The sequence below is a fragment of the Arvicola amphibius genome, chromosome 12 (assembly GCF_903992535.2).
Source record: "Arvicola amphibius chromosome 12, mArvAmp1.2, whole genome shotgun sequence".
Taxonomy (NCBI): domain Eukaryota; kingdom Metazoa; phylum Chordata; class Mammalia; order Rodentia; family Cricetidae; genus Arvicola; species Arvicola amphibius.
In genome coordinates this window covers 23,296,978-23,324,272 of record NC_052058.2, presented here as the reverse complement: position 1 = coordinate 23,324,272, position 27,295 = coordinate 23,296,978, and the positions used below count along the sequence as shown (strand labels likewise).

General features: G+C 45.3%; 1 protein-coding gene across 1 annotated transcript in view; it reads left to right on the top strand.

Moving 5' to 3' along the window:
- Positions 1-22,575: 22,575 nt before the first annotated feature.
- The window catches only part of Olfml2b (olfactomedin like 2B), a 38,879-nt gene continuing 34,159 nt past the window's right edge, over positions 22,576-27,295 (top strand). The window contains exons 1-2 of the mRNA XM_038349516.1: positions 22,576-23,085; positions 25,544-25,807. Of these exons, the coding sequence (XP_038205444.1) occupies positions 22,912-23,085; positions 25,544-25,807 (438 nt within the window). The 5' untranslated portion in view covers positions 22,576-22,911. The remainder of the gene's footprint in view (positions 23,086-25,543; positions 25,808-27,295) is intronic.

Sequence of the window (27,295 nt, the reverse complement as noted above, 5' to 3'; positions counted from 1 at the left end):
GAAAAGACTCCTCTGTATTTATATTAGGGAACAAATCTTTCTGCTTGCTGCAGTAGATTCTAGATGAGAAACAAGGCTTCTCATGAACCTTGCAAATAACAGCACTTAGAGAAGAAAGACTTCAATATGTTACTGAAAAGTATACAAGCACTCATATGGAAAAGTCATATAACTGATCTATGCCATTTTTAACATCAATAATTTTATATAACAAGTTTCTGTGACTGAAATTGGAAACTTTCATATATTTTCTTGAATGTATCGTATTTTATGTGTCCTAGGGTGGATTTTTATGGTGCTATTTACTTTTATCCTAACTTATGCAAAAATCTGAGAAACCAACATTTGAATATATAATTAATTAGGTTTTCTGACTCATATTTTATCTCATATATGAGCTCCAGGTGTGTGTGTGTGTGTGTGTGTGTGTGTGTGTGTGTGTCTTAAAAATAGAAAAGGGAGCTAAGGAGATGGAGAAGTGATTAAAGCGATCGTAACATCAGTATGGGGACTAGAGTTTGGTTTGGTGCCCATAAATGCCAGGCAAGCATGGTGGCTTACCTGTAATTTCATCCCCAGAAGGCAAAAAGGGATCCCCAGAGCCATCTGCCTAGAGAGAACAGGCATACAGGTGAGCTCCGGCTTTGATGGAAGACCTTACCTCAGACACGTGCACACCCACACACATGTGCCCACATGCATACAGCATGCATGTAAACATACACTTGCACACCACAATACCCATATGAAAATGGAAAAAGAAAAAATAGAGCAGGGATTATGAGAGGCCAGGAAGGGAATTTAAGGGGCAGAGAAAGAAGGGAAGAACATTATAGAATACCTGTGACATGACAGAAAAAGGAAGCAGAGAGAACTTAGCAGGGAGAAAAGGACGATGAGAGACAGGCAGGAGAAATGAGAGAGGGAGGGGGAAGAAGATGAATAAATTCATATAAAATATATGGCATAAATGTATGAAAATACCATGATGAAACCTTCCACTTTGTATAAATTAAAAACAAATCAAAACTGTATTTTCGCCGGGCGGCGGTGGCGCACGCCTTTAATCCCAGCACTCGGGAGGCAGAGGCAGGCGGATCTCTGTGAGTTCGAGACCAGCCTGGTCTACAAGAGCTAGTTCCAGGACAGGCTCCAAAGCCACAGAGAAACCCTGTCTCGAAAAACCAAAAAAAAAACAAAAAAAAACAAAAAAAAAAAAACCTGTATTTTCTTTGAAAAAATTTATGCATATGTGTATTTTTTCTGGATGTATGTCTACCTACATGTAGTGCCCATAGAGGACAGAAGAGGGCATTGGATCCCCCGGAACTAGAGTAAACCCACACTTGTGAGCTACCATGCAGGTGCTGGGAATCACACCCAGTCCTCTGGGAGAATATACTGTGCTCTTAACTGCTGAGCCATCTCTCTAAGTTATATCTTCTAACACACAGTTAACTGGTCAACTGACACATCTAGAAGATAAACCTTTGCCCAATGGCCATGGAAGACGAGCAGACACATCAGCTGGTGTGCACAGCACAACGGAGCACTGATGCACTATGAGTCCAAACACATCCCTCATGGTCACAGTTCAACTGTGGGTACCAATCTGACCTTGAAAAACTCCCTACCATTCCTGATCTTCCATTTTAGTTTTAAAAGTAAAGCACACAATAAGAGCATATTTGGCATCATCTGGAATGTCAGCATATAATCAAACACGGCCATAGACTTTAAGACTTGAGACTGTGTTTGCTACTGTACACAGACACAGTCCCACTCTGTACAGTAGTAAACCCTGGTCATTTAAATAGAGGAAACCAGGGGAGAGCCGAGTTAGCCCCAGATATGCTGAACTCAAAATAATCTGCATGTTTACATCAATACTATTTTAGAATTGTTCGTTAAATGGTGCATCCACACTAAAGAAAACATAATTGAGTTTACAGCCTAAGTTATCATTAAAGAAGGAAAGCTTAGCCCTTAAGCCATTCACAGAATTCCACATGATCACAGCAGCTGTGGGTCAATGACATTTTGACGTTAGGGTATCTGTGACTTTATCACACAAAGAATCAAGTGCTACACCAGGTGTGGGAGTGAATACCTGTATTCCAAGGGGTCAGGTTGAGGCAGGTGGATTGCTCTAATGCTGAGGCCAGCCAAGGCTATAATAAGACTCTGTTATATTATATTACATTTATTATATTATATAAAAATAAACAAATAAGCAGGTAAACTACAAATAAACAGGAGATAATACAGAATCAACACTATCACACCATATCAGCAGAACCTTACAATCATACATGTAGATGTGAATACAAACCCTAAAATCACAGCCATCTTCCACACTTTAGAATACCTTACACGTGATCTTTAAAATATTTTCAAGATGAAAATATTAAGATTAAAAATTCTACCGAGCGGTGGAGGTATATACCTTTAATCCCAGCACCTGAGAAGGCAGAGGCAGGCGGATCTCTGTGAGTTCATGGCCAGGCTTGTCTACAGAGTGAGTTCCAGGACAGCCAGAGCTAATACACAGATAAATCTTTTTCAAAACAAAACAACAAGCAAACAAAAAGAAAAGAAAAAACAAATCTGATGAGATTTAAATGCTGGCAAATTTTTCTTTTAGTTTGGTGCTTGTGATTTTATTTTTGTTGGGAGCAGTTTCTGACATGTAGCCCAGGCTAACATCAAGCATGCAGCAACTCTGCAGCCTCAGCCTCCTGAAGGCTGGGATGTGTAGTACCTACTCATGGAAGTGACTGGCAAGGAAAAGGAGCCAACAACAGTGGCTGGAATCTATCAAAACTACTCTGGGACGCAGGTAGCGTTACCATGAGATAAGTCACTTGATAAGCTTTGGAAAATGAGTCTTAGGTGTGCATCAGTAACCAAACTGTTGATTCCTCAGGGAAATGCCTCTAGCCGGCTCCACTCTATGACATCTACCTCTATTGTTCTTCATGCCCAAGGAGACCTCTGATTTCAAACAACTGGCTACTCCACTGAGGTTTTTATAACTGACCTTTATTTCCACTTTGGTTGTATTAGACATATGAGGTTGATGGGGTGTCGTACCCACCCGCCCCCCCCCCCGCACCAAATTTACAGCCACCAGAAACTCAGAATGTGACCTTATTTGGAAATATGGTCCTTGCCAATATAGTTAAAATGGTGTTAGTGTGGATCCTTCCTGTGAGAGAAGTCTATAGGAGAATGTCAGGTATGGCTGTAGTGACAGGCCATTCTCACAAATCAAGGCAGGCCACAGATTGCTGGCCTCCTCTGGAAGTGAGACAGAGGCAAGGAAGCATTCCTTCCCTAGCCTTGTGGTAGAATGCTGCAGCAACCACCAAACACATCAGCCATTGTTCTCTCTCTTTGTTCTGTCAGTCTGTCTGTCTGTCTGTCTGTCTGTCTATCTCTGTCTCTGTCCGCCCCAACTTTGCTACTTTTGCCCAGCCAGAAAAAAGTTTATCTTGGGATAGGGATTTTATTTTAAATCATTCATTACATCATTTCCTAATTTGCATTGTTTATTCTAAGAATTTGAAGTAAACCTGGGCGGGGTGGGGTGAGGGGTTGGGATGTAGCTCAGTGAGTAGAGAACTTGCCTAGCATGCACCAAGCCCTGGGTTCGCTCCCCAACATTACCTTCAACCAGGTATGGTGATGTGTGCCTGTGATCGTAGCAGCTGGGAGGTGGAACAGACCTGCACCTTCAGGTACATAGGGAGTTCAAGAACAACCTGGGACACATAAAGGACTACCTCAAGAAAGATAAAAGTTTGTACCACTGCATAGAATGTGACTTTTTCCTGATCGTTGTTTTCAAGATTTCCTCTTTGTTGTTGGTTTTCACTGATGTAATTATCACATTCTTTTGTTTAGCACGCATATATGTGTTTTTTTCTATTGCGAGTTCATTTAGCACCTGAGTTCATTAGTTTTGGGGTTTTCCTCCACATGGAGGATTTTCAGCTACTGTAGTTTGAGGATGTCTTTCGTCCTCTGCATGTGACTGCAGCTACAGGTGTGCTTGACTCCTTGCTATTCTCCTGCAGCTCGCTGTGTTCGGGAAATTCTCTGGTTTCTTTGTTGTCCTCCCCGCAAATGTGGGTTTTTCTTCCTCTGACATTGACTTTAGATAATCTTTATTGCTGCACCCTCAGATTTATCCATCATTTCCTATAGTACCTCGTATGCTGTCTAGTGGGTTGGTTTTTCCATTTTTAAATGCTATATTTTAAGCTCTTTTTCCCTCCTATTTATGTTTTCCATTTGTCAAAGAACAAAATTTTATATATATAGTTTTATTTATTTTACTCTGGAGTCAGGTAGCTTTCATTCCCTAAAACAGAATAAGTACATTAATGGAAACAGAGAGGGAGAGACAGAGACAGAGAGAAAGATTGAAAACACACACACACACACACACACACACACAGGGTGGTGGTGAGAACTTAAAAATAACTTTCTGGTTAGGACAGGGTTTCTTCAGAAACACTTCCTTATCATGCCAACTACAGCTGCCCTGTTTGGGAAATGGAGTTGTTATCGCTCTACCCCTGACTCCTTGGGCTGGTCAGATACACAACTTAGCATGAAGTGAGCTATTCCATGTTCACGTTTGCCCTCATCTGTGGGAGCCACATAGAGAAGCAATAACCTTTCTGATACAACAGCCCCTCTCCCTCTCCCCGCCTCAGTACAGGGGCATTGAACCTAGAGCCTTGAGTTCAACAGGCAAGGGCTGTGGCCTTTCAGCCACATCTCAGCTCCTACATTAAAATCCTTAAGGTTTCCTTTATTGAGTGTTACACTAGCTACTTTTCTTCAATTGCTTGGGTTTATTTCTATTGACTGGATGTGTTTTATTTTGGTTTCTTTCTTTCTTTTCTTTTTTTTTTTTTTTTTTTTTTGCTTGCTTTGGAGACAAAGACTTATTCTGTAGCTCAGGATAGCCTTAAACTCGTGATCTTTCTACTTCTACCTTCCAAGTACTGGGATTAGAGATGTGACCACCATAACAGACTGATGTTCCTTTTGATGATGAGCTAAGTTTTCTTAAGTGTGTGTGTGTGTGTGTGTGTGTGTGTGTGTGTGTGTGTGTGTGTGTGTTTAGGAATATTTTTGCTAGGTGCTGGACATTCAAGATACTACACTGTGAGAATACATCAATAGCTTCCTTTAGCAATAGTCTAAACTCCATTTTGTTTTAGAGACAGGGTCTTGTTATGTAGCCCTGGCTGGTCTGAAACTTACTATGTAGACCAGGCTGTCCTCAAACTTACAGAGATCTGTCTGCCTCTGCCTCCCAAGTGCTGGGATTAAAGGCATGTATAACTAGTTTACTTTTCTTTTAAGGGGTAGCTAAGTTTTTTGTACGTCAGCTCTATCTTCTTGACACTTATTTATTTAAATTTTTACAGTGAATGTTAAGATAGCTTCCCTTAGTGATATTGGTGGGATTTCTTTTCTCACTCACCACCAACTGATTCTGACATCAACCAGTGTCCTGTAATTTAATGACTCAGAATTTGCATCAGATTCTATAGTTCAAGACCTTTAGTCCCAAAACACTTTATGTGCCTGTCTTTATCATCAGGTATTTATAACTCCGCTACCAAATTGAGGGTCCCCAGCCACCTGCCTTCCTGTCTATGACTTGCTAAAGTGACCTGAGAAACTCACAGGAGTGCTTTGCTGATGTACTGAGTAAAGGAATGCCTTATGGGGGCAACACACAGGGCAAGGTCTGGGGGGATCCATGCTTTCAAACCCAGGTGTGTGCCCCCCAGCATGCCAATGTGACCAACTGCCTAGGAGTAAGATGACTAGGGACCACCAGGAGGAAAGATTACAAAATGATTCTAGTTACCCATTTAAAAGCATATTCTCGCCTGCATTGCCTTAAAACACAGATTAAAGCATAAGACCAGAATGTTTGCACACCAGGAACGCCTCTTACACCTTGCTGACACCATGGCTATACAAGGGGCTCATTACCAAGGAAAAACAGCATCCCATAAAATGTCCTTGTAAGCTCCGCAATCAGCTCGGATGGCAGATGATCTGCCAGAACAAAACCACAGCCTTCATCTGCTCACATTTTGTTTTGCTTCTTTGAGACAAGGTCTCATTACATAGCCCTAGCTGGCCTGGAACTAGCTTCAATTCGCCCCCGTGTTAGGATCGCAGGTGTGAGCCACCATGCTCAGCTGGATTTGCTCTCAGTTGTCTTATAAGTCACTAAATTTGGAGACTGCAGAGCCGAGCAGTCCATTATCAACTCCCCACCGGCTTTGCTGGTGTTAACACCTCTGATGTGAGGTTGTAACACTTGCTACAATATTTAGCAAAAACATAAAGGCTGTCTTTGCTAAAAACACTGGCTCTTCACAACAGCATGAAGATATCGGATGAATGGCTCAAATGGGATAAAAAGCTTGATATCTCTGCCTTCATACTGTGTCTGCTCCCTTCCTATCTTAATCTTCAGATTCCACCCGGGTCTGCATGCAGACAGATGCTGACCATTTCAAAATTAACACACAAAAATCAATAGCTTCCTATATACAAATTACAAACATACTGAAAAGAAATCAGGAAATACTACCTTCCATAATAGTCTCAAACAAACAAACAAAACCTGGGATAGCTCTAACCAAGCAAGGGAGACTTAAGACATTGAAGGAAGAAATTGGAAGATATCACAAGATGGAAAGATCACCCATAGTCATGGATTAGTAGGATTAATATTGTGAAAATGGCCATCTTACCAAAAGCAATATACAGTTCACTGTAATCTCCATCAAAATTCAAACACAATTCTTCACAGAAACCGAAAAATAAAAACTTCAACTTCACATGGAAACACACACAAATAAACAAACAAAAAACAACCCAGGGTAACTAAAACACCAAACCCCTAAATAGTCAAAGAACCTCCGGAGGCACCACCATCCAGATTTCAAGTTATATTACAGAGATATTTTAATAGCATATCTCCTGTGTTTGGGGATGGCAGGCATGCAACATCATGCCAGACTCTGGGACCCTGCATATAAGAATCAACTAGTCAAATTAAGGGAAAAGTTGACAAAGCAGAAATCAAGGACGCATATATAGAAATGGGCATTCCATGTGCTAGGTAGCAGTAAGAGGAACATACAGTTGAGGCAGGCTGAATTTATCAAAACAAGCTGTGGTAGCATGAATGTAATTGACCCCCATATGCTCATAAGAAGTGGCACTATTAGAAGTTGTGGCTTTGTTGGAATAGATATAACCTTGTTGGAGGAGATGTGTTGCTGTGAACCGGCAGACTTTGAGGTCTCATTTATGCTCAAGTAACACCCACTGTCACGGTTTACTTCCTGCTGCCTGCGGATCAAGACGTAGAACTTTCAGCTCTTTCTCCAGCACCATGTCTGCCTGCATGCTGCCAAGCTTCCCACCATGATGATAATGGACTGAACCTCTGAACTGTAAGACAGCTCCAATTAAATGTTTTTCTTTATAAGAGTTGCCATGGTCATGGTGTGTCTTCACAGCAATAGAACTCCAAACTAAGACAGTGATCATGGAGTTCCTAGAGGTGAAGTAGGTACAAAGGCTACTACATTTTTTACTTGACTTAGAAGAAATGTCCGTTCAGAGGCAATGCCCTCCCATATTCTCCCAAAGATGTATCCAGGGCACTCTTCTCATCCTGATGTGGGATTTCCCTCTGCCTTCCCCAGAAGACTCATGGTCTTTCACAAAGGTGGCAGGACGCTGGAGAAAAGGATCTACTTAGACCTGCACACTGCCTCTGAAAAGACATTGATTCTAGAAAACCCAGAACATCACTGTAGCCCTCCAGCCAGTGTTAAGAGGTTCGTGGAGGTCATGTGACCAAGGGAAAGTTTTATGTTAGGTCTGACGCACAGTTGGTCCAGTGTGTTCCAGCAACTACCTTGAAGGGGTGTTTCTCTAGGTGTTGGTGCTGGGTGAGACTAGACATATTTAATCTCTGTAGAATCTGCACTTTGTTTTCCTAACCTATGGGGTAAGGGCCATTATAGTGGGAGCGATTAATTAGAAGCATCAGAGATGTCTCTGTCTGGGAAAATAGTGACCCCCAAAACATGCTACATCCTTAGAGGGATTATAGAATGTGTGCAATAATCAAGTCTTGAAAGACGCAAGGGAAGCATTACGGTCTAGATGTGAAATGTGCCCCATGATCTCACATGTTTGAATATTTGGTCCCCAGCCAGCAGCTCTGGTTTGGGAGATTGTAGAACGTTTAGGAGGTGGCCACACCTCTTAATATCTCACAGCGGGGATTCTGTTTCAGCCCGAGTTTGGTGAGGACATTTAAACCACAGCAATGCTTTAGAAAATTGTGCAATAAAAAGATGAGCTTACAAGCCCCCGAAAGGCAGTAGCAAGAAGCAGCGAATTGATAGAATAGCTCAGTCACACCGGTAGACCTGGGCATGAGACAAATTTCATGCTATGTGCGAGTTTCCTGCTTCGTAGCTGCCTCTACACAGAGGAGTGAGAGGGAAGGGTGGAAGTGGGCTTGAGGCTAGAGAAAATGAATTTAGCAATTTGATGGGTTTGGAAAATGACACCAGACACCAGGTGTCACTATACCCAAGCCTGAAAACCGCCAAGCAGCCACGGAGCTGCCAAAGGATTTTCCAGAGTGATGCGAGCGCCATCTGCTGGCTGGGCTCCGTCCTGCCAGGCGTTCTCCTGCAGGGCTGGCTTAGAAATTCTACTTACACTAGAAATTCAAAGGTCTGCTGGACACTGGGGTTGGCTCCCTAGGAATCTGAGCAGTATGCCACCAAGTTCTATAATTGAAGAACCAGCCCTTTGAGCCCTTGGGGATGTTAAGACCTTAAGCCAGGGTTTGCAAATTTGCACTAATGTAGTTCTCAATTTTGATTCTATAAGGGAAAGAAAAGGGCTAGGCAAACTAGACACCATACACCCCCTGTGGTGGTTTGGATAAGAACGACCCCCATAGGCTCATATATTTGAATATTTGTTTCCCAGTTGTTGGACTGTTTAGGAAGAATTAGGGGGTGTGGCCCTGTTGGTGGAGATGTGGCCTTATTGGAGAAGGTGTGGGCTCTCTGACAGGATGCTGGGATCCAGGCTCAGGTCCTCTGAATGTAGTATGTGCTCTTAACCACAGAGTCATCTCTCCAGCCCCAATGTGCTGTCTTTCTAACAATTTCAAAAATGAAAAACAAAACCAAACCAGTAAGCTATTAGAATTGAAAGTGAGTGTCCAGCATCTGAAATATTTTCAAGTCCTCCCAGAAGTATGAATGCCATGGGCTGGAGAGCCCAGGAACAAACCCTCACTTCATGCTGTGAGCCAGTGAGGGTGGATGTGTGAACAGATACGCCCTGGGCTCTAAGAAGGACTCTGAACTGTGGGCTACTTACTTATACTTCATGAGATTTTGTTCTCTCGCCTATGACACGGAGGGAAACACATCTGTCTTCCAGCAGGACTTGGAGAAGAGCAAGGCCAAAACAAGCAAGGAGTGACACCGTCATCAGATGCTCTCAATACTTAGCTGGTCCCCAGCTACAGTTCAACACCAGGACCACCTGAGACAGGAAGTGTCCACCAAGAGTGACCAGCAAATTCTCTCATCCCAGCCAGACTCGGGGTAGTCCCGCTAGTCCCCACCCCCCACCACTTACCTGGTACACAGTAGCTGTGCAGTCATCAGATTAGAATTTAAGGAAACATAAAGACTCGTTGAGGGTATACCATGAAAACACAGAATGTCCACACTTTCCATATCTCAGGTATTCAAAATTTTCTGCAGCCATTAATGGATTTACAGGAATATGGATACAAGGCATCTGTTTTCTGTGGAAACCTATATTTAAGGCCATTATTTTTGAGAACACACAGTAGGATCAATAAATCAAGCTGCTTGGTTTTTCTCAAGAATCTGGCACCTTGCTGTGCGGTGATGGCCCATCCTATCATTTGGGAGGCAGAGGCAGGTGGATCTCTGTGAATTCAAGGCCATCCTGATCTCCAAAGTGAGTTCCAGTATAGCCAGAGCTACACAGAGAAAACCTTATTTCAAAAAACAAACAAAAAAAAATCTGGCATCTTAAGTTTAAAAGGAGCCACTTGGGAATCATTTGGTCAAACAAGTTTGTTTTTTCTTTCTTTGTTTCTTTCTTTGTTTCTTTGTTTCTTTCTTTCTATTTTTTGAGACAGGGTTTCTCTGTAGCTTTGGAGCCTGTCCTGGAATTCATTCTGTAGACCAGGCTGGCCTCAAACTCACAGATATCCCCCTGCCTCTGCCTCCCAAGTGTTGGGATTAAAGGTGTGCACCACTACCACCCGACCAAACCAATTTACAAGTATACAAAACCGAGGTCTGGGACTTCCAAGAGAGGTCAGTGGCTTTCCAAGTACACACCACTGAAGTGGCAATGCTGGCACCAGATGCCAGGTCTCCTGGGCTGAAATATCTCACTACCCACAGACTACAGTCAGCTATTTTTGTGTGAACCTGCTGTTTCACATGTAGCGGTTAAAGTACCATTAAGTGTGGAATTGTAGAAAAAGATAAAGTTTGTATGTGAGGTGCTGAGGCCAGGCTTTTAAAAGCTAAGCAAGCATTCTGGATAAGGCATGAACTGGAGTCAATGCTAGCCTTAGACATGGGCCACGCAGAGCGACATAAAATGGGACGCCAAAATGAGGGGTGGCATGGAATGCAAATGTGGTATTTTATTCTGTGTTTCCTCTCGTTCTTCCTGCTCTTGTTTTTCCTTAGGATCATATCATGTTCCTCTCCTTTCAAGAGAGCTTGTTAGAATCAGAAGGTATTTTCTGTATGCCTCATGGAATCTACAGAACAAAATGTGTACTAGACACACCATAATGAATCAGCAAGGAATCTAAATGCACCAGTAGAATAAATCAGTTACCACAAAAGCAGGCTGCAAGCACAGGGAAAAGAAACAGAAAAACTAGGGAAAAAAAAGTTATAAAATGGTTCTGCTTACTGTGGGAGAAATTCATTCATTGCTGGAAGTTTCATTTTTATTTTTTACTTTTAAAAATAGGAATAATGACAAAACTTCAGTTGACAAGTACTCAATAATGAAATATATTGACAATTCACAATAGTGCAAAGGTCTCTCTCTCTCTCTCTCTCTCTCTCTCTCTCTCTCTCTCTCTCTCTCTGTGTGTGTGTGTGTGTGTGTGTGTGTGTGTGTGTTTATATAAATTGCAGTCATGCAGTTCCGAGCCCATCAGTAACTCAATACCTTTCCACACCACACCCATGCTCTGGTCCACACACCCATGCTCTAGTGAGCACCAGCTAGAGGCAGGCTCCCCCCACTGGAACTTTTATCAATACTACAGCCCAGTAAGGGGCGGGCACTCACGACTAAAGTATGCGCTAAAGCTGGGTTGCAGGTGCATAGACACTTGAGGGTTGCAGTCGATTTTAGCAAGAGACATCACAGACGTGGAGTCACGGAGTCTGTGGAAACCTCCATCATTACGGCAAACGCCCAGTTCCATGCAGTTACAAAGAGTCTTCTTCAGATTCACAGCTTTAAGGCCTCTAGTCCATGTTGAGGGGACCCATGCCTTTAGAGCTCTATTATGGGGGTGGCACATTTTGGTGGGAGTGGAGAAAAGTTGATTACTTCCTAGCTAAAAGGGAAAGAAAAGAGGGAGGGTCTGGGGGTTCTACCCTCCTCTTGAGGGTTCGCCTCACTGATCTGAAGATCTCTTAATAGATCAATTTCTCAAAGGCTATGCCTCTCCCCAACAGTGCCACAGGCTGGGACCAAGCCTTTATGCCCATGGACCTTGGGACACTGTAGCCGACTGGATTAATTGTCCTGTTGCTGTGGCAAAACCCCAATAAAGCAACTTGAGGAAAGCAGTCTTATTTTGGCTCAGGGTTGAAGGGTGCAGTCCACCATGGGTGGGAGTAAGGGCAGCAGAGGCTCAAGGCAGCTGGTCACACTGCATCACAGCCGGGATTTGGGGAGTGAGGAATCAGCCTGTTTTCTCCTTTTGATTCAGCCCAGGACCCTGGTGCCACCCACAGTTAAGAGGCTGCTCCCTTCAAATCTACACAATGCCTCACAGACATACCCAGAGGCTTGGCTGTTAGCTGTAGCTCCTGTCAGGTTGACCACAGACGTTAACCGCACCTGTAGCATGCAGGAGCAGAATCTGGAGTTAGACATAGACATTTCTCTCCTAGGTCCAAGGATTCTTTCCGGTCTTACTCTGGAAATGCTGTCACCTTACATGACAGCTTCCCTCTGTTTCAACACAAGTTTGAGAACACAGTTCAGCTTAGTTCCAGCCACCCCTAGACATAGCCACAGGCCAAGACAGAGGGCTCTCTCAGACCCCAAGTGTGGGGCATTTTTGCAATTCTAAGAGATGATAGGAAAGTTCAAATGAATTTCTGCCTTCCAGTCCCATTTATGTTTTTTTTTTCCCTGAATGGACAAAGGAATTCCCAGTAAGGAGAAGCACAGTTTCCCATAAGTAAAAGCAGACTTTGCAACTGTTGATACTGTGAAAGGAGATGCACTTCTATCAGGCAGTGGTGGCTCACGCCTTTAATCCCAGAACTCAGGAGACAGAGGCAGGCGGCTCTCTGTCAGTGTGAGGTCATCTGGTCTACAGAGTGAGTTCCAGGACTGCCAGGGCTGCAAAGAAACCCCATCTTGAGAAACCAACCAACTAATCAAGCAAACAAACAAAGGAGGCACACTTGATAACAAAAGGAAACCCTTTCATGCAGAAAAAGGCAGAAGCCTTAAATGTATTGATTTTAGCCATGTATGTGCACACGAGAAAATACAATCCATATCAAGACGCAGAATGTTTCTTCAGCCCCAGAAAGTCGCCTTCTCTTTCTTTCTGTCAGTATCAACATCTCTGAAGAGGCAATGGCACAGTATTGTCAGTGTGGCTTTATTTATTTTTGTCTGGCCATTTTCATTTGTTTGTTTTGGTTCAGCACAGTATTTTTGGCTTTGTTTCTGTTATTATCTGTACCAGATTTTTTTTATCTCCTGCATTTTTCTATAGGAAAAAATTAAATTTTGCTATCAAACACCTCCTTTCACAACCACAACAGTCGCCAAAAGTCTGTTTTTGCCACAGGGACTTGTGCTTCTCCTGACCGGGAGACCCTTTGTCCACTCAGAAAAACCACAAATGAAACAGAAGGCAGGAATTCGCTTGAATTTTCCTGTCACCACTTAGAGTTCTAGCTTGTATTTCTTTCACTGGATATCAGTCCACTGCAAAAATATATATTGCATTTTTTTTTAAAAAATGGTCTTTAATTCATAAATATATTTGAGTTATTTTTAGTTTAGGCTCTTGTGAGCAAAATTTTCCATAGCTAGACACTGTAGCACTGGGAAGACTGAGGCAAGAGAACTATGGGTTTGCAGCCCCTGTGGGCTACACAGAGAATTTCAGAACAGGCAGGGTACACCACACCTCAGGAACAAACCAACTAGCTCGCCATTTCCCAGTTGTTTCACCTTCAACAATTTAGTGCGGCTCTCAGCTTCATTTTCTCCATACCTGCAGCCTGAAGGTCATACCCACTCTGTGTGATGGTTGTGAAGAATAAACAAGATGAATTGCTTAAGGCCTCTGTCTTAGTCCGTGTTCTATTGCTGTGAAGAGACAACGGAGACCATGGCAACTCTTATAAAGGTAAACATTTATTTGGGGCTGGCTTACAGTTTCAGAGGGTTTACTGCATTATCATCATAGCAGGGAGCATGGCAGCAGGCAGGCAGACATGGTGCTGGAGGAACTGAGAGTTCTACATTTGGATCTGCAAGCAGCAGGAGGAGAGAGACACTGGGCCTTTGAAAAATCCCAAAGCCCATCACACTTCCTTCAACAAGGCCACGCCTCCTACACCTCCTAATCCCTATCAAGTAGTGCCGCTCCCTAATGACCAAGTATTCAGATCTATAAGCCTGTGGGGGCCATCCTTATTCAAAGGGTCACATCTTGTCAGTCTAAAGAGACATTGTGCACCTTGTCGGATCCCCCTGCAGGTGCCGAGAGGCAGTGCATTTCTAGGCCTTCAGCGCTCGGTCTGATGCTCTGGGGAAGGAACCCGGCTTTTGGCCAGAAGCACTGTTGCTCAGGAACCACACGTACCACTTTTAGATATCAAAACTCCGACTGTTTTTATTTCCTCCCCAGAAGCAAGTGAGGAAGAGAGAAAAACAGATGGTGAATTGAATAAAATCAGAGACATGAAGGAAGGTTAGGGATGGGGGTGGGAAATCCCACAATGGCTTGAGCTGTTTTAAAAGAAGGCTGTGTTTTACGGGAGAGAGAAGAGATGCCGGCTGAAGATGAAGTGGAAGCTCCAGAGGTCTTTCCAAATCTCGGTCGTGTGGTTTTTATTTCAGGTGTCTCCCTGTATGGGAACTTTGGCTCTCAGAGCACATAGCTGGGTTTCTTTCCGTCTGGAGTGAAGTAACTTTTCCCTCAGGTCCCAGCATTAGGTAGAAGCGCTGGTGCCACTTCCGCTCGGTCAGTCACTTCCTTGCTCCGCCCTGTGATAGAGATGACCCCCACCCACCACCCCTCAGGCTACAGCTACCTGGGCATTGGTGTCTGGCTGCCTTTGTCAGCAAAGCTGAGTGTTGGCAGTTGATTCCAGGGTCTAGGCTCTGAGATCACCCCAGGCATTGCTGTAGCTTTAGAGAAATATTGGTTTGGCTGGGGGGCAGAAGGTAACTCACTCCTATAATCCCATCACTGAGGAAACCGAAACGAGAGGAACTATAATCTCTAGGCCGGTTTAGCCGACTTCATAAATTGTAGAGCCTAGATTAAGACCCTGTCTCAAAACAACAGAAAGAAAGGAGTGAAGAAGAGAAAGAGGACGAGGGAAGGGAGGAGGAGGAGAAGGAAAAAGGGAGGGGGAGACGTTCGAGGAGGTGGGGTTTCTTTGGAAAGGATAAAGACACATCAAGGATAAAGATCATGGTGCAGAGGAAGCAGAGGATAATAATATTTTAGTTTTGCTGCTGGCTTTTGAGACAGGGTTTCACAATGTAGCCCAGGCTACCCTTGACTGTGTGTCTCAGCTTTCTGACACAGGAGGAGTGTGATTCTTCCACATTAAGATGGAAACTGAGACCCATAGACAAACACAAGTCACTAGCGGCAAACACTGGAGTCCATGCTGGACACCAAAGTCCATAGAACATGTTTCAGAAAGGACCAAGGTCAACTAAGTCTTGACTGCCTGTGGTAGCTAGTGTTACTTGTCTGTCAGCTTAGTGGAAAACAGGCCCCTAAGCATGCCTGTGATTAATAATCTTGATCACATTGTCAGTGTGGGGAGACCCATCTTTACAGCAGGCGGACCATTCCCTGGCTGGGAGACACTGGACTGCAGAAGGAGAAGGTGAGTTGAACGCTCATTCTCCATTCTCTGTTTTCTGAATGTGGAGTGATGGGAGCAGCTCTGTCAAACCCCTGCCACTGTGACTTCCTTGCCACAAGGGACAATAATCTGGAGCCCTGAGTCGAGTCCACTCTCTCCCTTACGCTGCTTCATCACAGCCATGGTAAAGAGACCAAGGCTCCTCTTCTCTGACTCACTTCTTTTTCTCTTCCCGTTTTTCTTATTTTTTTTTTCTCTGCTTTAGGAGACAAGTGTCGTCGTGTAGCTCAGACTGGCCTTAAATTGGTTTAGGTAGCCACTGCTGGCCTTGAACTCCTGATGCTCCTGTCCCTAACTCCTGATTGATAGGAATACAGATGCGACCCACCACGTCTGACCTGTACTCAGTTTTTTCTCTCTCTTCCCAGATAGAACGTTGACTTTCTCTCTGCTCCAAACAAAGGAACCAGTGTAGGTTTTTGTTTTTGTTTTGTTTTGTTTTTAATCTTTGATCTTTGAGGGGCCTGCCATCAGCTCCCAAAGAATAGAGAGACTTTTTCTTACTTATGAATGCCCGGTCATAGTTTGGCTTACTTTTAGCCAGTTTTTCTTAACTTAAACTATTCCATCTACCTTTCACCTCTGGGCTTTTTGACGTTCTCCATTTGTTCTGTATATATTTCTTCCCTCCTTACTCTGCAGCTGGCTGTGTAGCTGGCCCCTAGTGTCCTCCTCCCCTTCTCCTTTTTTCTCTCCTTCCTCTTCTCAGTTTCTCCTTCTATTTATTCTCTTTCCTTGCGGTCCCACCTATCCTATCCTTCTCCTGTTGGTCGTTCAGCTCTTTATTAGACCAATAAGGTGCTTTAGGCAGGCAAAGTAACACAGCTTCTCATAGTTAAACAAATGCAGCATAAAGAATGCAACACATCTTTACATCATTAAACAAATATTCCACAGCATAAACAAATGTAGTAGGATCAGCGGGCCACTTCAAAACACTCCTACATCAAACAAATGTAGCACATCTTAAACTAATATTCCACAGCACACTAGTGCCTCACACCTGCTGGTGAGGAAGTCAGGCTATGGAGCAAGCTGGCCAGCACACTGGCTTTCACAGATATACCCCAGACCTCAGTGTGAAAGTATCAGAGCTGGATCACTGAGTTTAGTTCCCCAAGTTCACCGACAAAGCAGACCTGGCTCTAGAACCTCTCTGAAATCAGAGCTGCCCAGAGGGTGGGAAGACGTTGAGCTGGGAGCAGATTCACCAAGGTGGGAGGGAGAGGCTGTTCATCAAAGATAATATACATCTGGACATGCTGACCAAGTCTCAGGGGTAGGGAGGAATAATGCCCTTTGTGGAATACATAGAAAATGCGAGAAAATAGAAATCAGGCAATATATTTTGGCTCAGCATCCAGAACCTAAACAGCATATCTTTATTGAAAACATAATTTGTGCTTGATAAGCACGTGCTGATTTGATTTTGACTTTAAATTTATGTTTTACTTGGTTTAATAAAAAGAGAAATGTCAGTGGTTGGCAGAGTAAATAAATATAAATGTCATTAAACACTAGAGAAATCCAAAGAAGAAACATGTATTCTTACTTGACAAAAAAAAAAAATCTGTGGTGGGAATATATGTGTGTGTGTGTGTGTGTGTGTGTGTGTGTGTGTGTGTGTGCGCGCGCGCGTGCGCCCTGAGTGCTTATATGGAGACCAGGCTCTGATACTGGCTGTCTTCTATTACCTACTTTATCTACACTTTATATTTTGAGACAGGCCCTCCACTGGCCTGGCTAACCAGCAAGCCCCCAGGATCCTCTTGTCTCTGCCACCCAGTGTTGGAATTATAGGCACAGACCACTCTGCCAGCTTTTTATGTGAGTGACGGAATTCAAATGCTGGTCCTCTTGCTTGTGAAGGAAGTTCTTCATCTCTACTGAGCCATGTTCTCAGCCCCTATAGTCATGATCTCTAGAACGTGAGTTCCTGAAGTCTGAGGCCATGCTGTAACCACACTGTATCCTAGTGTGCTGTGCCCAGTGAGGGCACCTGGCCCCCCATGTATGTTCAGGAACTGAGTTAAGCTGAACTGAAGAAGAGAGAACACAGAAGACCAAGGGTGAAATACGACGAGAAAGCAGTGAAGCAGAGAGACCAGGGAAGAAAGACCTCATTTTCGACTGCGCTTTCCTCCCTCCCTCCCTCCCTCCGTCCCGCATTTATTGCAGCTCCCTGGCCTGGCTCTGACTCTTAGCCAGCCAGGGGAGGGAGATGGCAGAATGATGTTGCTCATGGGACCCTGCTATGCTCTTTGATTCTGCTGCTGTGGGGCAGGTGCTTTTTCTAAATTACACACGGAGGTGGCAGGTCATTTCTAGCCACCAGCCCCACCTGGCAAATGAAGCCTTGGTTGGCAACAGACTGACATTTCAGAGAAAAGCCAGGGGGCTCCTGGGTAAACGTGAAAACAGATGCTCCTGCCAAAAGCAAACTTGGCGGGGGTTGGGGGGCAGGGTGGTGGTTGAGGTAGTCAGGCAATCTCATGCATGCAGCAATATACTGGCAGGCAAAAACGGGAAGTGTCCCAGGTCTCTGAGAGCTGAAGTGGCACACTTGGGGCTTCTGAGACACCCCCTAGAACATTTCCACAGCATGTCCCACTCCAAATCCATTTCCACATTGGTAAGAGGAAGTGATGCCACCGATTTGGGGATTGAACATCACTTGATAGCTGGCATAGGCTTGGCTCTCAGTGCAGCGCTGCCATCATGCAGACTCTTTCTTGTCTTGGCACCTTGGTGACTTCATCTGTTAGGCACGGAGGGTTGTATTTACTTTATACGAACACACTGAGGGTCAAAGGACTTGAAATCAACAGGCTCTTAAGTAGATAACTCTGTGGCTTGAAAGCCAAGCCAAGCTCAACTCAGTATCTTCAGACCAGGGTACCAGATTAGCAGGCAGAGACTTGGCATAGAGATTTCCAAAAGACACATCATAAAGGATTCCTGGGGAATTCTTGAACATGTCCTAAGAACATGTGGTCTGGGCATCAGCATCTTTGACTGGCTACTCAAACTCCAAAAAGGAAAGGGGTTGGTACCTTTAGTGGTGGAGTCACAGCTTAACCAACATGAAGGCCAGGATTCAGTAATAGGCAGGGAAGCAGGGAGGGAGGCAGGAAGGTAGGGAATCAGGGAGGGAGACAAGCAGGAAAGGAACACTGAGAAGAGTCTTTTTTATGGTGGGTATAAGGCTAACTACACTAACCCCATTTGAATGAACACTTTTTAAATGACTTGAATGAAGACAGAAATTCTACTTATTAAATTTGGAACTCACCCAAAGTTAGAACAAAGACTTTTTTTAAAAAAAAAATCATGCTTTCAACAGGTTGAAAATGATGGACCAAACCCACCATAATTTTCAGTGTTAAAAATGTAAAATCCCATACTTGGGTTAAACAAAAATCACTGGAATGCAGAGAATAGAAGAAACCAACATGACACTTACATATGAAAAATGAAAACTACATTAAAAAAATAAATCAACATGAATCACTTGTGAAATGTGACTGCCAAAAAAGCTGAGGCGGCTGCATGCTCCATTAATGAAAGAGCGGTACCAGGAAAGCAAGAGCGGTGACTCACACTGGTGCCATCAGTGCTGCAGAGGCTGATGCAGAAGACGTGCCATGAGTTTGAGGCCAGGATGGCCAACGTACCGAGTTCTGGGCCATCGTGGGCTAGAATGAGACCCTGTCTCAAACACCAAAACCAAAATGCTTTCTTAAAAGAGAAGAGTTAAGAAAAAGTAAACCTATTTTTCTGTGCTCCAACTTTTCTTCAAACTGGTAGAGAGAGAGAGAGAGAGAGAGAGAGAGAGAGAGAGAGAGAGAGACAGAGACAGAAAGAGAGAGACAGACGAGAGAGAGAGAGAGACAGAGAGAGAAACAGAGAGACAGAGAGACAGAGAGAGACAGAGAGAGAACTACAGTAGTGAAGGATCTGGAAAGCTACATGGTCTGAGAAAGATACTAAAATGGAGGAAGACCATAGAGAACAGGGACCTAGTCAAAGAATGAGGTGATTTAGAAGATATGTAATTTGGATCATCATGCGAAAGAAAAGCCCTCTGGTGGAGACCTAATAATCATGTTCTTTGGGACCATAGAGTTGAATATTTCAAAGATACTTTAAGAGTGAGTCTTAGAAAGAACAACAAAGAAGACCCTAAGAGAGACATGCATGGATCTAATCTACATGGGAAATAGAAAAAGACAAGATCTCCTGAGTAAACTGGGAGCTTGGGAATCATGGGAGAGGGTAGAAAGGGAGGGGGAAGAAGGGAGGGGGCAAAGAAAAAATATATATCTCAATAAAAACAATTTAAAAGAAAAGAGTGAATCTGAGAAAGGAGTTATCCTCCAGATGAGAAAAATAGAGATTCATGGTCTCAAGAACAGCTGGTATAGCTCCAAGCACCATGACCACATTCGAAGAGAAGAGGGTAGGAGATAGCATCAGAAAACCCCCACTTTCCCATTGGTCTCTCATCAGAAATCGAATATATTTTCCAGAAACTCCTTGCAGGCTTATTCAATTTGTTGAGCAGCACAGAATCCTATGGTTACATTTTGCTGTACAGGAGACAAGAAAATTGAGTATCTGACTATGGGTAGCCAAATCAAGCTTAAACCAATTATGATCAGGTCAACATGCCGATACACTAGTAATAGTAGAGTAGGCAATGAAAAGAGTTTGGTAGGTTCCTTGATTACATGACTGAGCAGCTCAATAGCCAACTCCTATAGTTAGGGAGAAACTATAGGTCATTGCTAGTAGGAGTCTCTGGTACTTCAGTCAAATGCACATTAGTGAATACAAAGACGCTGTTGATGAAGGCAATGGGGAATAAATACATCCAGTTATACTACTTGTAGCTTCCATTTATTCAACCAATAGTCATTGAGTGGCCACGATACTTGTGGTAGTTTGAATGAAAATGTCCTCCTTACCCCTATGGGCTCATACGTTTAAATGCTTGGTCCAAAGTTGATGGAACTCTTTGGAAAGGATTAGAAGCTGTGGCTTTGTTGGAGGCTGTGTGTCACAAGGAGTAGGTTTGGGTTTCAAAAGCTTAAGCCAGGCCCAGTTTCTCTCTCTGTCCTTTGCCTGCAAACCGGGATGTAAGCTCTTAGCTACTGCTCCAGCACTATGCCTGCCTGCCTGTCACCATGCTGCCATCCATGACGGTCATGAACTCTACTACCCTCTGAAACCATGGTTCCCAATTAAATGCTTTCTTTTTTAAGTTGCCTTGATCATGGTGTTTGGTCATGACAGTAGAAAAGTCTCTAGGACAGTGCTCCAGGTACCGGTGGCACTCTGAAGATGTAACAGTCCCCGCCGTGTTAAGTGGGAAAAACAGATAAATTCCCAACAACCAGTCCTGTAGGAACACATCACCACAGAGGAATCACCCTGGGTCAGGAAAGGCTTTCCTGACTGGTGACTGTCATCTGAAAAGAGAATGTGAAGACTGAGGCTGCCATCTTCCCGGAAATGCATCCGGGATGCCTTGGATCTATCTCCTACCTGTTGAAACACCCTCACTGTGATGGTCACCCTCCTCTGTCTCACTCGTCCATCAAATCCTTACTGACCTTCTTTCTAGCATGGCCTGCTTCTTCTTTAAGCTATGCAGGATATGGTTGCATTCTGCCTTAGGGTCCCCATTGCTTCTTGCACCTCCCAGATCTACCCAGGAAACGCCTCGCTGACTATCACCTTGCATTTAGTCAGCCCTCAACATTTATTTTAACTGGACTTGAAAACGACATTTATAGCATTAATCCCCATCTAGTTTCAGACAAGATTGGATAATATTCATAGAAAAGCATGTATGTAGCGTTCCTCCAAAAGTACATATCTAGAGGCTTAGATTTTTCTACATAAACTTTTTTTCTTTTTTAAGAAAATACTAATACTTGTTATTATTAGGGTCAAGGGTGTGGATCAGTGTCAGAAAGCTTGTCTAGGATCCAGAAGCCCCTAGTTGGATACCTAGCACTGAAATATTAGTAATGGCGATTAATAAATGGTAACATTACATTTCTGTCAACTATCATCATATCTAAGCTGGAGTCTGCTTGATGCATTACATTTATTCCAACCTTGTTGCTTAGCTTTAGGGACAAGGTGTTAGGGATTTCTCAAGAAGGTCCAATCCTTGAATTGATCTGGCTCTGTTGAGCATCTTCAGAGAGACAATTGTCCTGAACGATAGAATGTTCTTCCTGAAAGTGACACATTGTTTCGAAAAACAAAACCAAAAAAAAAAAAAAAAACAGAGTAGGCAAATACAGGGGACACTAATTAAAGAACATGACAGCATACTACCAAGCCCTTGCAAGTATACACCCTTTAAAGATTGTCAGGTCAGAGCGAGAGAGTGACCTGGTGATTCGTCCCAAACCATGAGATTTTTAAGAGGTGTTCCCTTTTAGGTAGTTGTTTGGTTCTGGGAAGTCACCAAGACAAAACAGAGCGCCAGAGACCCGTAGCCAGTATCCTTATTTTAAGTGTTTAACTCTGTCACACTCTGGCAGAGATTCAAGATGCATCCTCTGAGTGAAGGTATCAGGTTCTAAAGTTGTGGCAGGCATGCGGACTACCATTGGCCTTAAATTCAAAGCTGCCCGCACTCCCGATGGAGTCAAAACCGGCGAGCGTTTCTCCTCTGTCCAAGTTGAAGTCCAGGGACAAGTCAGGGCGTGAAGAAAACTCGAGAAAAGACACATGAAGTTCCACTGGGGTCAGTTTCTACCGTCCGAAGCAAGGCCAGCCGCGCCCTTCCCACGCTGGCCAGCGCCCACTAGCGCAGTGGCTGATCGGGGAGGAGGCGGGGTCCCCAGGCGCAGAGCCCAAATCTGTGCGCTTCCAGGTCCTCCTCCTCCGCGCCGTCACTGGCTGCATCTTTCTGCCCCGGCACAATAGAGGCTCCGCCCTCCCTCCGCGCCAGCCCCGCGGCGCCCTGGGCCAGCAGCCCTCCCTCGCCTCCCGCGCAGTGGCCACTGTCCTTCCTGCACTCGGTCCCTGTTGCTTCAACTTTCCCGGCGCCAGCTTCCACCTGAGCCCACCCAGCGGTGACGCCCTCAGCGAACCGGCGCCCGCCTCCGCCCCCCTCCGTCACCTCTTTCTTGTGCCCTCTCTGCACAGTTCTAGGCTGCTGGGGTCAGGGAGGAGATGCTCAGGGTCCCTGGGGAGTTCAGTCCTGCTCTACTCAGCCACACCCAGCTTTAGACGGCTCTCCGAGCGGCCACTCTTCCGGACTCCTGTGAAGACGCCTTCCAGCCTGTCTTTGCTGAGACCCCCCTACACAAGGTGGTCTCTGAAGGGACTAAGGTCCCTGTGTGTCGCTTCACTCATGGCCAGTCCTCTGACATTAGTTCTCTGCTTTGCTCTGATGGTGACATGGGTCTGGGGGTCCAGTACCCCTCCCACAGGGACAAGCGAGCCCCCTGAAGTGGAAACAGTGGCACCCACCGAGGATGACACTCTGCAAAACGAGGCGGACAACCAGGAGAACGTTTTATCTCAGGTAGGATGAGGAATCTCACACCCTCCCCTCTTGCCTTGGCGGGATGGCAAGGAGGTGAGGCTGGCCCTGGATGAAGAGTTTGTGAGCAGCTGGTTTTCTCTTTATTTTTAGTGAGGGGGGTATTTCCTTTTCGTTTACCATAGTATATTGTTTGTTTGGTTTTGGACAGACTTTCTTGTAGACCAGGCTGACTTCCAGCTCACTGTGTAGCTGAGGCTAGCCTTGAACTTCTGGTTCATACTTCCCAAGTGTGGAGATCCCACCACTCTGGCTTTTTGTTTGTTTTGTTAAGGTATCTTCTTAAAAGTCGGTGTATGGGTCCTCCTCTAACAATTATGGAGTGTTTCAAGCTTGCCAAGTGAAGAGAACGGAGGGGAAAGGAGGACTCAATACAGTCCTTGAGAAGAAAGGAGTGTGTGTGTGTGTGTGTGTGTGTGTGTGTGTGTGTTGCTATAATGTCTGTGAAAAGTACCTCTTGCCTGGGAGAATGCTTGTCACAATTGGAATGTGTAAACAGGAGGGCATGCTGGATAGGAGGCAGATGGCATAAGCCACGGGAGATGTTTTATGGCCTCAGATGAGACACTGGGGGCAGAAGCACGGGGCGAAGACAACTGCCACATGTGTGATGCATATGAGGGGACCCCAGGACAGAGAGGTTTATGTTAAGACCTGGTTCACTGGGAGCAGAGAGAGGAAGTACGGATCCACACAGTTCTGGCTGACTCCCAGTGGGGGCCAAGTGACCCACGATAGTGATGAGCCTTGTGGCGTGTCTATTTATGAATCTCACTCAGTCCTCGAAACACCCTGATAGCCCTCCCAGAGATGCTAAAAGTGAAAGGGCTTCTGGCAGTCTCCAGCCTAGTTCTCAGGACTGCAAGGGACACGTCTCTCACTTATGTGGTATTTGAGCTCTCCAATGCTGGCACACTGATGTGCAGTGGGTGTCACTATCGTCCCCAGGATGAGTAGTGTCGGAGAAAGGATGCTGAGAGTATTGCCTGTACCTCCACTAGGCCCTCAGTCTGGGTCTTTGCGAGACGGGGGGGGGGGGGGGCGCTGTCAGCCTACTTTGGGGTTGATCAAATGCTTGTTTCTTCTTTTAATAATTATGCTAACATATGCCCTGTGCCCACCCATAACCTCACACTGACCCTTCAATTGAAAAGACTTAAAATTCCTCCCACTGGGGCTCTGGAAAACCATAAACAAAAGCTTGCCTGATACCGGAGCCCCCTGAAGGGAAGGAACCCATCCCGGGTTCTCTGATCAGGGTTGCCTAGGAATCTAGGCAGTTTCAGAAAGGAGACAGGAACGATTTATTATCAGCGTGGAGAGACTAGCTGCTTAAGTCACCCTGAACTACACACACCTCCTTCTCCCACTTGGTCCAGTCTGTATTTGACAACAATCTTAAAGCAAACATTAGCTTTAGAAGAAACCCAACCATTGCAAGGAAAACATTACAAGCCCTCTTCCCGCAGACAGTATCCCAAGGAACATTGGCAGGTTCCAAGCTGGCCTGCTGCCATCATTAGTCAAATGAAGGAACCCCTCTGCCTGGTTAGGATAGGAGCCTTGGCTCTGGGGATATAAGGCTATTGGAGATGAGTTGATGGGGCTTATGAGGGCTTTTCTCCCAGGCCAGGGACCGCAGAAAGCCAGCATGGGAAGGCTAGGAGGAGAATGTGCCCAGAAGGAAATGTTTGACATTGTAACTAGTTTTGGTTCTTCTGATTGGGGCTAGAGCTTTGGGTCAGTAGTCAAACTTAGGCTACATATACCCTACAGACTTCTGGATCTGGGCTTTTTTACCCTGTCTCTACCAGATCTCTGTCAATCTAATCTGTCTTTGAAGGCTCACATCAAATACCACTTCCTCCAAGCAGATGGAGCCTTAGCTCCCAGCACAAGTTTATCCCTGCTCTTCAGGGGCACTTGGTGCTGTCTAGTCTGTGTGCCTTACTTCCGTGGTCTATTTGGGAACAGGCTCTCTGCCTGGCCCATCACTGCCTCTCATACTTCGCGCAGACCTGAGGAGGTGCTCTGTAAGTGCTGAATGAATAAATGGAGGAGACCCCTGTAGTCCTCATGGTCCAAGGCCAGCTTTCCCATTCCGCCTTCAACTCTGTCTCCGTTTCTAATGTAAACCTGGATTTGAGCAGAGGTTGAAAGTACAATGAGGATTGGTTTTGTTTTTGTTTTCTTTAAATGGTAAAAGGCTAAGCGCCCCCGCCCCCTCCAAATAGACAGCTTTCCAAGGCCAACGTGCTAGCCGAGTTCTGAGTACATTCAAGGAAATGTCTGTGTCAGCGAATTATGAGTTATGATTTGTTCCCTCCGTGGCTCGGGGCTAAAGCCTTTGGCTAGGGCAGGACATTTGACAAAGTGAAGTGATGCCTCCTTGAGAAGCCTGTATTTGCATCCCTCCAACTCCGGCTCTGTGTGTGTCTAGTTGCTGGGAGACTATGACAAAGTTAAGGCTGTGTCCGAGGGTTCCGACTGCCAATGCAAGTGTGTGGTGAGACCCCTGGGCCGAGACGCCTGCCAGAGAATCAACACGGGGGCTTCCCGAAAGGAAGACGTCTACACCGTGGAAACCATCACCTCGGGCTCCTCCTGCAAATGTGCTTGCGTTGCTCCCCCGTCTGCCGTCAATCCTTGTGAGGGAGACTTCAGGCTCCAGAAGCTTCGGGAAGCAGACAGCCGGGATTTGAAGGTAGGAGCTGGCAAGGGGAAGTGCCTTGGATGAGAGGGTCCCTTGGGGTTCTAAGAGACTACAGACTCATGCTGGGCGTGGATGGCCTTCGAAGAAGGTCAGGCCTGGCCCCTGGAGTCTTCAGTGTCACTTTGAGGCCGGTCTAACAAGCTGGACATTTTCATCTCTGAAGCCAGAGAGAGATGGGAGTGCGAGGAGAAAATTTTGCCCGATGCCCACCCCTCCTATGCAACCAGGGAGGCCAGGCCTTGGAGAAGCTGCCAGGCCCATCTGGCCAAAAGAACTCAGTGTTCTCCAGGAAAATCGCTGTTACAATTTACTGTCTGCCTACCACGAACACAAAAGATGCTAAAGGCACAAAGAGGAGCGAGCCCTTTGGTCCTGGCACCGCTCTTAGAGTGACTTGCTCCGGTCAGGTGGGGAAATTTAGGCCTATGTGGGCAGCCCCTTGGTTGGCTGGGGGCTTCAGCTGCCCTGTTCTGGCTCTTTCACTAGCAGTGTGGGGAGGTCAGACTGCCTTGTGTTCCAGTCTTTGCTGTATGGTCCTCCTTTGCTTCTCTGGGTTCAGCGCCCTTGAATACAGTGTGGAGGACCTTGGGGGATCTGGGAACATTGATGGATGACACCTAGTGAGTAGTTGGCACAGTGCCCGTGAGTGAATGAGGGGAGATCTGATGTGTTGCTGCTGGGTCTGGGATCTGGCATCCACACTGACATAGTGGCAGAGACCTTTTTAACATGACAAGGACTGGCTCAGGTTTGGCCATGTGACTCAGGGTGGTAGCTCTACCCAGGGCTACTTACTGAAGCCAGTAGCACAGTATTCAGCTCTAGAGTTGGATCCTGGGGCGATTTCTGGAACCACACCAGACAAAATCTGTTAGGACTCAGAAAAGTTATCAAAGTCCATGCTAACCAGCTATAGGATCCCCTGGGATGGAAAGAGATCTTCTAGAAGTTGAGCATTTCAGTGTGGAGTTCTTCATTTGGAAGCAAAGCAAGGAGATGCATGGGGAGCAAAGATTACAGAAGCGTGGCCCAGCACTCTCCCCCACACAGGCCCTTGGTTGGAAGGAAGGCCTTTCCCGTGTCTCACCTGTCCTTTTGCCTCAGCTCTGCAGGCCCTGGATGCTGCCAGAGCCTAAGTTATTAGGGGAGGTATTTGGAAAAGATGAGAAAGCTGTATGCCCTGAGGCAGGATGCCACCTCAAACATGGACCACTGTGTTGTTTATAAGCCAGGATCAGTTTAGTTTTCTGTACTGAGAAGGCACTGGGTGACTTTCAGGGCGTTTAGTCTAGAATGAAGTGAAGGATTTCAGAAGCATGTCCTTGAGGTGTTGACATACTCTGAATTACCTGCTAGTAAAGAGTGAGTCTCACACACACACACACACACACACACACACACACACACACACACACACATATATATATATATATATATATAGAGAGAGAGAGAGAGAGAGAGAGAGAACAGGGATGAGGA